The sequence below is a fragment of the Cetorhinus maximus genome, chromosome 4 (assembly GCF_964194155.1).
Source record: "Cetorhinus maximus chromosome 4, sCetMax3.hap1.1, whole genome shotgun sequence".
NCBI lineage: Eukaryota > Metazoa > Chordata > Chondrichthyes > Lamniformes > Cetorhinidae > Cetorhinus > Cetorhinus maximus.
This window is the reverse complement of record NC_135882.1, coordinates 41494433-41507997: the sequence shown is the minus strand read 5'-3', so window position 1 is coordinate 41507997 and position 13565 is coordinate 41494433. Positions and strand designations below refer to the sequence as shown.

The 13565-nt window shown below is 42.9% G+C and overlaps 1 protein-coding gene across 1 annotated transcript in view; it reads right to left on the bottom strand.

Annotated features, from left to right (window-relative positions):
* The window catches only part of LOC144679582 (serine/threonine-protein kinase DCLK3-like), a 108099-nt gene that overhangs the window by 36184 nt on the left and 58350 nt on the right, over positions 1-13565 (bottom strand). Inside the window, exon 2 of the mRNA XM_078540100.1 lies at positions 10832-12630. Within this exon, the coding sequence (XP_078396226.1) occupies positions 10832-12630 (1799 nt within the window). The remainder of the gene's footprint in view (positions 1-10831; positions 12631-13565) is intronic.

Below are 13565 nucleotides of genomic sequence, written 5' to 3'. Positions count from 1 at the left end.
TTACTCCTTCCTATCACCCTAGAGGGAATATGTTGAGCCTGTACCCTCCCATTTCCTTTTTGAATGCCCCACACTGCTCCTCTGTAGATTTCCCCACAAGTAGCTGTTCCCAGTCTACCTTGGCCAGATCCTGCCTTATTTTACAAAAATCCGCCCTCCCCCAATCCAAAACATTTTTTTGCAACTTGTTTATTTCTTTGTCCATAACAAGCTTAAATTGTACCATGTTGTGGTCGCTATCACTAAAATGCTCCCCCACCACCACCTCAGCTACCTGTCTGGCTTCATTCCCCAGAATTAGGTCCAGCACTGTTGGTCCTTGTTGGACCCTATACATATTGACCTAAAATGTTTCCTCTACACATTTCAAGAAATCCACTCCATTCAAGCCCTTAACACTATGTCTATCCCAATTAATGTTGGGTAAGTTGAAATCACCTAATATAATTACCCTATTGTTATTGTTTTTACACACCTCCACAAATTGTGCACATATTTGCTCCTCAATTTTCCGCTGACTATCTGGGGGTCTATAAATAAACACCTAACAATGTGGCTGCCCCTTTTTTTATTCCTAAGCTCTACCCACAAAGCTTCATTCAATGCCCCCACCAAATATCATCTCTCCTTACTGCAGTAACTGACTCCTTAACTAATAATGCAATGCCTTCTCCTCTTTTACCCCCTCCCCTGTCTCGCCTGAAGATTCTATAACCCGGAATGTTGAGCTGCCAATCCTGCCCCTCCCTCAACCATGTCTCAGTGATGGCTACTATATCACAATTCCACGTGTCAATCCTCACCCTTAACTCATCCGTTTTACCTGTAATACTCCTGGCATTAAAGTAGAGGCCATCCAGCCTTGCCTTACTCCCTTTAAACTTAATGCAGCTGTACTCCCTCTGGCTTGACTGTTTTACTGTATTATGATGTGTCCCTATTCTGCTAACATTCTGTGTCCCCTCCCCCTGCCGAATTAGTTTAAACTCCTCCCAACAGCACTAGCAAACCCGCCCGCAAGGATGTTAGTCCCACTCTGGTTCAGATGTAGACCGTCCCACTTGTACAGGTCCCACCTTCCCCAGAAACAGTCCCAGTGATCCAGGAATCTAAAACCGTCCCTCCTGCACCAACTCTTAAGCCACATCTTCATCTGTGCTATTTTCCTATTTCTGAGCTTGCTAGCACGTGGCACTGGGAGTAATCCAGAGGTTATAACCTGAGAGTACTTGCTTTTTAGTCTACTGCCTAACTCCCTGAATTCTTGATGCAAGACCTCATCTCTCTTTCTATCCATGTCATTGGTACCAACATGTACCATCACCTCTGCCTTATCACCCTCCCCCTTCAAGGATGCCCTGCAGCCGTTCAGTGACATCCCGGATGGCACCAGGGAGGCAACACACCATCCTGGAGTCACGTTGACGGCCACAGTAGCGCCTATCTGTTCTCCTGACTATAGAATCCCTGATTACTATTGCTCTTCCTCTCTTCCTCCCCTCCTGTACAGACAGGCTGCTTGTGGTGCCAGAAGCTTGGCTCTGTCTGCACTCCCTGGAGGAACCAACGCCCTCATCAGCCTCCAAAATGGAATACCAATTTGTGAGCGGGACCCCAGGGGACTCCTGAATTACCTGCCTGTTTCTCTTGGACTGCCTGGTGGTCACCCATTCCCTTCCTTCCTCAAGTCCCTTCAGATGCGGTGTGACCACCTCTCTAAATGTGCTATCCACAATGCTCTCGTGAATGTCTACAGAAACCGAAGTTGGGAAAAGCCAGTTTGAATTCTACTGTCCAGGATATTGTGTTGAACTTACTAGATCTGTTTAAAACCAATTTTTTTTTACTGTTGCCTTAATGGGTGTGTAACTGGAAGCCAGGTTAACTAGGCGTTTTAAGAGTGATTATAGTCGTAATTTGTAGACCTATGTATGTGCATGAAATCTTTCCTTTTGTTAACAAATGTTTAATTTAGTTTTCTAAAAGATCTCTGAAGTATTGGTAGACTTATTACTTCTGAATTCAGGGCATGCGTCTCGAAATAAATAGAAATTGCATAGAATAAACCTTAAACACTTACTAGATACTCACTAGATAGTAACCAAACAGTTAGAAAAGTATTCTGAAGCAACTTCTTGCGGTAAGAGCATACGGTTTCATTGGGACCTTGTGTATATGAGGAACTTACCCCTTCGTGTGTAGGCTAAATTATGTGTGCAAGCAAGTTGAATAGAGAGTCTGTACCGAAGAGGCTCCACTCTGTGGGCTGCTGAGTAAACCAACTTCAGTTAAATAAACACATGTCTCATACCAGCAGGCATGCCACTTGCTACAGGAGCTGCATTGCGTTCAACAGGATATTAACCAGGATGAAACCTGGTAACTGCTGGGGATTCAAATAGTGAGACAGAGAACTGCTTGGGTCAGAAGGACGAAAAAAAGAGAGAATACTTTTTCAAATGATAATACAGCTATGATATTGCCTTGCCCATCAATCTCTTTGTATCACAGTGTCACAGTATCTTTACAGTGCAGAAGAAGACCATTCAGCCCATCGAGTCTGAACTGGCTCAGAGCATTCCACCTGCCTTAACCCCGTAACCTTGCACATTCTTTCTTTTCAGGTAGCAATCCAATTCCCTTTTGAATATCTTGATTGAAGCTGCCTCCACCACCCCTTCGGGAAGTTTGTTCCAGACTCCAACCACCCTCTGGGTGAACCATAGAAAAGTTACGGCGCAGAAAGAGGCCTTTCAGCCCATCATGTCTGTGCTAGCCAGAAAAAAGATGAAAAAGAAACTAGCTGCTCATTTTAATCCCACTTTCCAGCACCTGGTCTGTAGCCTTGCAGGTTACGGCACTTCAGATGCAAATCCAAGTACCTTTTGAACGTGTTGAGCATTTCAGCCTCAACCACCAATTTAGGCCATGAATTCCAGATGCCACCACACTCTGCATGAAAAAGTTTTTCCTCATGTCCCCTCTAATCCTTCTACAAATCACCTTAAATCTGTGCCCCCTGGTAATTGACCCTTCAGGTAGGTAAGACAGGTCTTTCCTGTCTACCCTATCTAGGCCCTTATAATTATGTACACCTCAACTAGGTCACCCCCTTAGCCTCCTCTGTTCTAAGGTAAACAATCCTAGCCTATCAAATCTTTCATCGTAGCTGCAATTTTCAAGCCCTGGCAGCATTCTTGTAAATCTTCTCTGCACTCTCTCCAGAGCAATTCTGTCCTCCCTGTAATGTGATGACCAGAACTGTACACAAAACTCCAGCTGTGGCTTAACCAGCGTTTTAGATAGTTCCATCATTACATCCCTGCTTTTGCATTTAATAACTCATCCAATAAAGGAAAACATTCCATATGTTTTCTTTGCCACATTATCCGCCTGTCCTGCCACCTTCAGGGACCTGTGGACATGTACTCCAAGGTCTCTCACTTCCTCAACTCCTCTCAATATCCTCCCATTTATTGAGTATTCCCTTGCTTTGTTCGCCCTCCGCAAATGCATTACCTCACACTTCTCTGGATTGAATTCAATCTGCCACTTTTCTGTCCACTCAACCCACTCATTGATATCATTCTGGAGTGGACAGCTATCCTCTTCACTGTCAACTACACGGCCAATTTTCGTGTCATCTGCAAACTTCCCAATCATGCCTCCCACATTTATATCCAAATCATTAATATATACAACAAACAGCAAGGGCCCCAACACTGAGCCCTGTGGAACATCACTGGAAACTGTTTTTCATTCACAAGAAACTCCATCAACTACTGCCCTTTGTTTCCTGTCGCTGTGCCAATTTTGGATCCAACTTGCCACCTTCCCCTATATTGCATGGGATCTTACTTTTCTGACCAGTCTGCTATGTGGGATCTTGTCAAATGCCTTACTAAAATCCATCTAGACAACATCCACTGCACTACCCTCATCAATCCTCCATGTTATTTCCTCAAAAAATTCTATTAAGTTAGTAAGACACGATCTTCCCCTAACAAAATCATGCTGGCTGTTGCTGATCAACCTGTGCCTTTCTAAGTGACAGTTTATCCTGACTCTCAGAATTGATTCCAATGATTTGCCACTGAAGTCAGATTGACCGGTCTATAATTCTTTGGCCTATCTTTTGCACCTCTTTGGAATAATGGCACAATGTTTGCAGACCCCCAGTCCTCTGGTACCTGGCCTATATCTAGCGAGGATTGGAAAATGATCCTCAGAGCGTCCGCTATTTCCTCCTTGGCTCCCTTTAACAGCCTGGGATACAATCCATCCAGCTCTGGTGACTTATCCACCTTCAAAGATGTCAGTCACTTCAGTACTTCCTCTCTCATTATGCTTATTGTATCTAATGTTTCACACTCCTCCCCCTGAACTGGAATGTCGGCATCATCCCTCTCTTTATTGAAGATGGAGACAAAGTACTCATTAAGAACCCTGCCCATATCTTCAGCATCAACACGTAAGTTACCATGTACATCTCTGATAGGCCCGACCCTTTCCTTAGTTATTCTTTTACTCTTAATGTACTGGTAAAACATCTTTGGGTTTTCTTTGCTTTTACCTTCCAATATTAATTCATATCCTCTCTTTGCTTTCCTAATTCCCATTTTTACTTCAACCCTGTACTTTTTATACTCCTTTAGGCTTTCTTCAGTATTAAGTCTTTTGTGACTGTCCTAAGCTTTCTTTTTCTGCTTTGTCTTGGCTGCTATGCTTCTGGATAACCAGGGGGCTCTAGATTTGGCAGTACCACCCTTTACTTTGTGGGGACGTGTCTACACTGTGCCCATAGAATCTTGCCTTTGAATGCCTCCCACTGATTTGACAAAGTTTTTCCTTCTAATACCTGTATCCAATCCACTCTCACCAGCTTACCTTTCAGCTTTGTAAAATTTGTCTTCCTCCAATTTAGAACTTTGACTCCTGTGGCAGAATTTTTAGGTCAGCATGCGGGCACGCGCCCAACCCGATCAGATGCGAAGTCACGCAAGGTGACATCGGGCGAGCATTCCGACGTCATCCCGCGCTTGCGTGATATTTCAGTCAGCGGGCATACACGCAAGTCGGAAGCGCACCCACCGACAATTAAGAGGCCTATTAAGGTCATTGAAGTTGTAATTGTCTCCAATTTTTCATGGGCGGGTGAATTGGCCAGGCAGACTTTGCATTTTTCATGAAATGCCATCCAAGGGTGGGATAAAGTTTCCGTCATTAAATTGAAAAAAAAATCTATGGACAACATTTTTATCACATATATGTTTAACTGCCTGGTATGCTTGCACATTTTTTCCCCTATTTTACAAGTTTTATTTAACTGTTTTAAAGTCTTCAGCTCCCTGAGGCAGCTTTCTGCCTAGGGGGAGCTTTCATTCAGTGCTCGCCCGCATTTACGTCAGCGCCCACCCTCCTCCTGACCCCACCCCGGCAACACTCAGCATTTCAGTGCGTGTTTCGTGCTGGCTGGCCGTCAATTGGTCAGCCAGCATGAAATTGCGGTCAAGGGCCGATCACAGTTGGCGGTCCGTTTCCTGGCCGATCCGGGACCCACCGATCACGCCCGCTGACCTAAACATCCTGCCCCTGTTCTATCTTTGTCCTTTTCCATAATGATGCTAAATCTAATTATATTGTGGTCACTATCTCCAAAATGGTCCCCCATTGCTACTTCATCCACTTGCCCAGCTTCATTTCCTAAGACTAAATCTAGAATTGCACCCCCTCTCGTTGGGCTTGTTACGTGCTGGCTAAAAAAGTTCAATATTTTGCGCCCTCTGTTCACTCTGTTTGTATCCCAATTGATATTAGGGTAGTTGAAATCTGCCCTATTGTTTTTGCACTCAGAAATCTGTCTGCATATTTGCTCTTCTAACTCTCTTCCATTATTTGGGGTCCATAGCGTACTCCTAGCTGTGTGGCTGCCCCTTTTTTATTTCTGAGCTCAACCCATATGGCCTTGTTTGACCCTCCATTTAGTATATCATCCCTCCTCAGCTGTAATTGTTTATTTAATCAATAATGCTACACCCCCACCTTTTTATCCCCCCCCCTATCCTGCCTGAAAACTCTATATCCAGGAATGTTGAGCTGTCATTTTTGCCCCTCCTCAAGCCATGTTTCTGTTATAGCGATGATATCATGCTGCCATGTGCCTCTCGGTGCCCTCAGTTCATTGGCTTTATTTGCAATGCTCCTTGCATTTACATGTATACCTTTTAACATTGCTTAATTCCTGTGCTGTACACTTTTTAACCTGTGCTGCTTCTGTCATTCAGAGTCGCTCACTAATTCTCCATCTCCTGTTCCCTACTCTGAATTTGTCCTCAAGTTCCCATCCCCCTGCCAATCTAGTTTGATCCCCCCTCCCCCCACAACAGCACCAGCAAATCTCCCTACGAGGGTATTCGTCCCAGTCCTGTTCAGGTGTAGACTATCCGGCTTGTACAGGTCCCACCTTACCCAGAACCGGTCGCAGTGCCTCAAAACTGAAGCCCCCCCCTCCTACACCAGCTTTCTAGCCATGTGTTTGTTTGCTTAATTCTCCTATTTCTATACTCACTAGCATGTGGGACTGGGAGTAATCCTGAGATTATTGCTTTAGAGGTCCTGCTTTTTAAACTTCTACCTAGTTCCCTAAAGTCTGCTTTCAGGACCTCATCCCCTTTCCTACCTTAGTCATTGGTACCAACATGGACCACAACCTCTATCTGATCACCTTCCCCCAGAGGAATGTCCTGCAGCTGCTCCATGACATCCTTGAACCTGGCACCAGGGAGACAGCTTACCATCCTGGAATCACTTCTACAGCCACAGAAATGTCTGTTCCCCTAACTAACGAATCCCCTATCACTATTGCTCTTCCCCTCTTCTTTCACCCCTCCTGTACAGCAGAGCATCTGTGGTGCCACAAACCTGGCTCTGACTGCACTCCTCTGAGGAACCAATGCCCTCACCAATATCCAAAACGGAAAACCAATTGGTGAGCGAGACCCCAGGGGATTCCTGCACTACCTGCCTGGTTCTCTTGCACTGCCTGGCAGTCACCTATTCCCTTTCTACCTCCAGGCTCCTAAAGCTGCGGTGTGATGACCTCTCTGAAAGTGCTATCCACGTAGCTCTTAGCCTTGTGGACACGCCACAGTGACTCTAGCTGCCGCTCAAGTTCCAAAACCCGTAGCTCAAGGTTCTGCAGCTGGTGATGCTTCATCTGGGACACCGGTAGCATCCACGACTTCCCACATATTACAAGAGATGCATTATTATAAGACACGACTGAGCTATCCTGCCATGGCTTTAATTTACATACCTTGCGTTAACTTTATTTTACTTTGGTCTAATTATGCAACTTTATTTTACCTGGCCTCGACTTAACTTTATTTCCCTATTGCTTGTGTTTCTTATTTAAATGAAAGTAGCCCCTTCTTCTAAAAAGAATGCGTTTTTCTAATTGTCAGCTACTTGATGACACTCCCTAACAGCAGTTTTTCACCAACCAATGAACTTATGTTTCTCCTGTGATGTTAGATGCCAGGTGCTACTGACTGCCTGGCTCAGGGTCCTCCTCTCGCACTCTCCTCTAGGTGCTGCTGACTGCCCGCCCCAGGGTCCCCCTCTCACACTGTCCTCTAGGTGCAGCTGACTGCCTGTCCCAGTGTCCCCCTCTCACACTGTCCTCTAGGTGCTGCTGACTACCTTTCCCAGGGTCCCCCTCTCACACTCTCCTCTAGGTACTGCTGACTGCCTGTCCCAGAGTCCTCCTCTCACATTCTCCTCTAGGCACTGCTGACTACCTTTCCCAGGGTCCCCCTCTCACACTCTCCTCTAGGTACTGCTGACTGCCTGTGCCAGAGTCCTCCTCTCACATTCTCCTCTAGCTACTGCTGACTGCCTGTCCCAGTGTCCTCCTCTCGCACTCTCCTCTCCATTTTCTTTATTCTCCTCTAACGCTCTTAATTTATTTCCTTAAAGACACTTTTACAAACGATCAGCCTGCCCTGCAGGTTCATGAGAAGACCCTGGATATGCAGCCAAGGATAAAAAGTCAATCATAATTAGTTCGGAATCTTTTGATTTTTCTTTTTAAACAGACCTACAAATTAAATCCAAGATGGCCACAATGGTCTTTATGGGGTTTTCCTCTCATAAACTTATCTTTAGCAAGGACATGGATAGGTGGAAAGATTATGAAAGCCTTTCTGGGCTTAAGATCTCCATGTGGATAAGATGCCAGGCTACTTTCATCTGCAGTGCTCCCTTTGTGAGGACCCCATTGACTCATGAGTATAATGGTCTACAAAGAAGCTCTTTGTGCAAATTATATTTAAGTAGGAGGGCCACCTTTGTGTTGAAGGTAATGAATGTCTCAGTTCGTGAGTCCAAAAGGGGTTTGGATATTAAAGATGGGCCCTCCTGCTGCTTCATCAGTGGATTGGAAAAACCAGACTATCATCTACTAGAGAATGGGGTCTTTTAACATATTAACATTTGGCAATGGTATAAATTCCAGCATATTGGATTGGTTGCTCAATTATAGATTTTTCTTTTATCAAAGGTTAAAACGACTCCCCCTTGGCTCTTTTGATAATGAAGTCTTAAGAATCCCAACAATTGTTAGAAATCAATTACCACACTCACTTGGTGTCCTGGGCCAACATACATCATTGCAAACTAAACTACAGGAAAATCATCAAATTTTAATCCAGTTTCTTTGGCAGAAAGAAGTGCAAAAGTAGTTCATGAGTGAAAAAAGTTACATTCCACCATCTGCTGTCAGTTCAACGAACAGAGGAACTAGAATATCTTTCTTCACGTGATAATCTCTATTAAAGTAAGACTTTTAAAAGTTAGTATAGAACTTCAAATGCATTGAACAGAATTGTTAACTCATCCACTGATAAATATTGTACACGCCAGAACCAAAGATTCACTCAAGCCACGAGGACAACTTTCACAAATCACTTACGAATTCATTGCTCACAGGTTTACAATGGTTTCCTCACTTTTGAAATGAAAAGCATATCCCACGGGTCCCCATTCTATATTCCCATCAAGGATTGCTGAAGATACCTTAATATTCATCATGTGTTTCAAAAGATGGAAATATATTCAGAAAGCAAATCAGATCTATGTTTGAACTCACATTTTACATTCCTGACATAAGACGCCTCAAACCCTAAACTTTACCCTAAGGTTTAAAAGGGGAAAGCTTCTTAATCCATTATCTGAAATTTGCTGAGAGATTGTGAAGCCTCATGTCATTTTACTCCTTGTTTATTACATGACCAGATGAGTGCCTTGTAATCTATGTTCAGCCATCCACTGTCTTTGATAAATCTCCAAACTATCTACAGCAAAGAAATAAGTACGATGGGAAGGTTAGAGTTGGATAATGTGAAGGACAAATTACATTTAAAGAGTAAGCTGGAGCATACTGAATTTTTTCTTCACATTTCAATATCAATGGATGTTATTTCAATGGTATTCAAAATACAATGTGGGCAAAGCCATGATTTTCTCTAAGCCACAACTTGCACATATATAGTGCCTTTAAACATACCAAGATATTATCAGATGAAATTTAACAACGAGCCACATAAGATTTTAGGGCAGCTAATCAAATGCATGATCAAAATGAAGTTTTAAGGAACATCAAGTCAACTATTTACAATTTATATCAATGACTTGGATGAATTTATGATTGCTAAATTTGCTGATGACACAAAGATAGGTAGGAAAGTGAGTGTGAAGAGGACATAAAGAGTCTGCAAAGGGACATAGATAAGTGAAGTGAGTGGGAAAAAGTTTGGCAGATGGAGTATAATGTGGGAAAATATGAACTGTCCACTTTGGCAGGAAGAATAGAAAGCGGCATATTATTTAAATAGGGAGAGACTGAAGAACTCTGAGGTACAGAGGGATCTGGGTGTTCTGGTACATGAATCAGGAAAAGTTAGTATGCAGGTACAGCAAGTGATTAGGAAATCAAATGGAACGTTGTCATTTACTGCATGGGGAATGAAATATAAAAGTAGGGATGTTTTGCTACAGTTGTATTGGGTGTTGGTGAGACCACATCTACGGACAATTTTGGTCTCCTTATTTAAGAGAGGATATAAATGCATTAGAAGCAGTTCAGAGAAAGTTCACTCGACTGATACGTGGGATGGGGGTGTTATCTTACGAAGAAAGGCTGAACATGCTGGGCCTGTAGCTATGGGAGTTTAGAAGAATGAGACGCGATCTTATTGAAACATATAAGTTCCTGAGGGGACTTGCCAGGGTGGATGCTGAATGGGTGTTTCCCTTTGTTGGAGAGGCTAGATTTAGGGGACACAGTTTAAAAATAAGGGGTCTCCTATTTAAGACAGAGATGAGAAGAAAGTTTTTCTCTCAGAGGGTCGTGAATCTTTGGAACACTCTTCCCCAGAGAGCGGTGGAGGCAATGTCAATGAATATTTTTAAGGCAGAAGTCGATAGATTCTTGACAAACAAGGGAGTCAAAGGTTATCGGGGGTAGGCGGAGTGTCAAGTTGAGACCACAATCAGATCAGCCATGATCTTACTGAATGGCACAGCATTCTCAGGGGGCCGAATAGCCTACTCCTGCTCCTAATTCATATATTCATATGCATGTATCTTAAAGGAGAAGAGAGAGAAGGGGAGGTTTGAAGTGGGAATGCATGAGCTTAAGAGCTAAACCACTTAAGGGGTGATGGAAATTACGGATTTAACACTGTGACACTCACTGGTCATGGATAAATTAGGGAGAATGCAACATTAAGAATAGGTGTATTCTATAATGTAAAAACTTGTTAGTACTTACAAGAAGATTTTCTGGTTTTAAATCTCTATGTACAATGTTCTTGCTATGGATGTATGCTAATGCATCACAAAGGTTGTTCATCATAAAGGCAGCACTGTTTTCAGTAAATTTAACACTATCTGCAATTGCATCAAATAGATCTCCTCCATGAATGTACTCCATAATAAGATATATCTCCTCTTCTGTCTCAAACTCCTCAATGAACCGCACAATATTAGGATGAGAAAGGCTCCTTACAATTGTAATTTCATTTTCGATCATAATCTCTTTTCCTTTTAACTTAGATTTATCAATGATTTTCACTGCATACTCATACTTTGTATTCTTAAGCCGACATTCTTTTACCAAAGCAAAGTTACCATCTCCAATAGTTCTGCCAATTTCATAATAACGTTCAATTTCTCTTTGAGGTTTTGGTTGTTGTGGTCTTGACACAAGTACCTCTGTTTCTCTCGTGTGAATGCTATTGTCTTTTCTCATTAAAAGTTGTTCCATTCTAATAGTTTTCACAGGTTTCTTTTGAGTTTCTTCCACTTCTTTATCACCCCATATTTGTTTTTCCTCATTCCTTGATGTTTCATGGCCACAACAGCATTTTCTTGTATCCTCTTGCTTTGTATTTTTACAGACTTCATGTCTTATACTAGGCAGTTTATCTTCTGTATTCCATTGGTGGTCCTCGATTTGTCCTTGTTGTCTTTCAGACTTCACTTTCTCCCATTTATTTAATCCTTCTTCCACTTTAATTTTCTTCTGTCCCCCTCTTATATTTTTCACTGGCTGTTCTCCTTCAGTATCACATTTATCTTCTTTCCATTTACTTCTGTTTCTTGCTCCCTCTCTCCTTTCTATTTCCTGAACCTTATATGACATTTTTTGCTTACTAGGGACTTCAATTTTATCTTCTTCCCATTCAGGTCCTCCTATCTGCAGCATCTTTATTTCTTCTGTTCTTTTACATCCTCTTTCACATGTTCCTACATCCTTCTCTGTTTCTCTATTGTTCTCTTTTTGTTTATGCTTCTCCTTTTTGGTGATTTGCCATTTCTCCATTTCTTCTTTGTCCCTGTCAAAGCTTCTCTCCTTCTTCTGCTGCCTTGCTTTCTCATCCAGCTCCCTGCGCTCTCTTTCCCACCTCTCCTGTTCCCATTTCCGAGCTTTTTCTCTTTCTTGTTGTCCCACTCTGGCTCTGACTTCTTCCATCTTTTTTGCAATTTGTCTTTCAGAAGGGGCAACCTCAGTATGCTCAAACTCAGCATTGCATCTGTGGTGAGGCTTCTCAGAATGACACCAGTGTCGCTGGATCAAGCTTTGGGCATATGGATTGTTGGGGTAGAGTTCCCTTAAGACTTTCTGTATATCGTTCAGAGTGAGCTGCGCTCTCCCAGCAGCAATAAACACATCATCTCCTCTGTAGAAGTCAGAAATACTTCTCACTTCTTTCCCTTTCAAAGTGTAGAGTTTCTTCACACATTCACTTTTGCCATGGAGGTGTCCCAAAGCTTCTGCAATATCACTAACAAGTTGCTCAAATGTCTGCGTGCAGCGTCTGTTCAAAAGAATGGTCACCTTCTTATGTGATTGCCCATCTGCTTTTATTACTGTCATTATCCTAGGCTTTGCAGGACTGGTCTTAGAATGGGCAGCATGACAGCAACTCCTTTTATGAATGACGGTATTGCAATTGGTTGCACCAGACAATGACTGTCCAAATGTACCTCGTCCTATGGGCGGGTATGTGGCCCGCAGGTTATCTTCCCGGTGCTCGCTGCTTACATCACTAAATAAGGCTTGTTTCTCTGGAAAAGAAAAGATTTAAGAATTTAGACTGAATTATTACACCTTCTGTTTTCAAAAATTAGAATCAGAAGAGCTCTACAGATTAACACTCCCTAACATGATTGCACAATATATAAGTCACTTACATATGACTAAAATATTCCTTTGTACTTGGTTAAGGGTCTGGGTGCTAAGAGAGGTTACACATTGGCTGTTTAGGGTTTTAGTTCACCTACTTGTCATTAAATGCAATTAATATATTGATTCTGAGGGTCTGGAGCTTCCAATCAACATGTCACATTGGCCATCATTTGTTAAATTTAACACAGTTCTGAATCTTAAACCAGGATTCAGCCTCTTGATCTGATCAGTAGAAACTTTGCACCAACACAGAAGCTTTTAATGACCGATTTTTGAGCACTGCAGCCTTACCACAAGGCCAATTATATCAGTGGGAGGCCTGATCAATTTTCATTCATCAATTTTGGCTTCATCCAAACATCAGAGGCAAGGTCAGCATTAATTATGTATTTTACAGGCAGTTTGCTGCTTGGGAAGGTGAGAAATCCTGTGGACCTGCTGCTTCTGAAATCCAGCCTTCAGCTGTTAAGGGGGGAGGAGAGTTTTCAGTGATGGTGAGTGGGCTTCGTATCAGTGCAGCAGCTGGAAGAATGATGACAGCCACTAGACATCAATTATCAGATACTGCGGTAGAAGGTGTCACTGGAGAAAGTAAGGACCAGGAAAGAAGCCATGTTCCCTTTAGATGGAGATGGGTTCGTTAACCAGCATTAGTGGAGGGAGATGGCTGGACAAGTCAACACCGGCAGGAAGAAACTTAAATATCTTACCAGGATTACTGAGGTGAGTCCTCTCCACATATTCCTTAGTCTTTGGACGACCCTGCAAACATCAGACTTTGGCCCCATCACCAGCAGTGCCTCCCTGCCTCGCC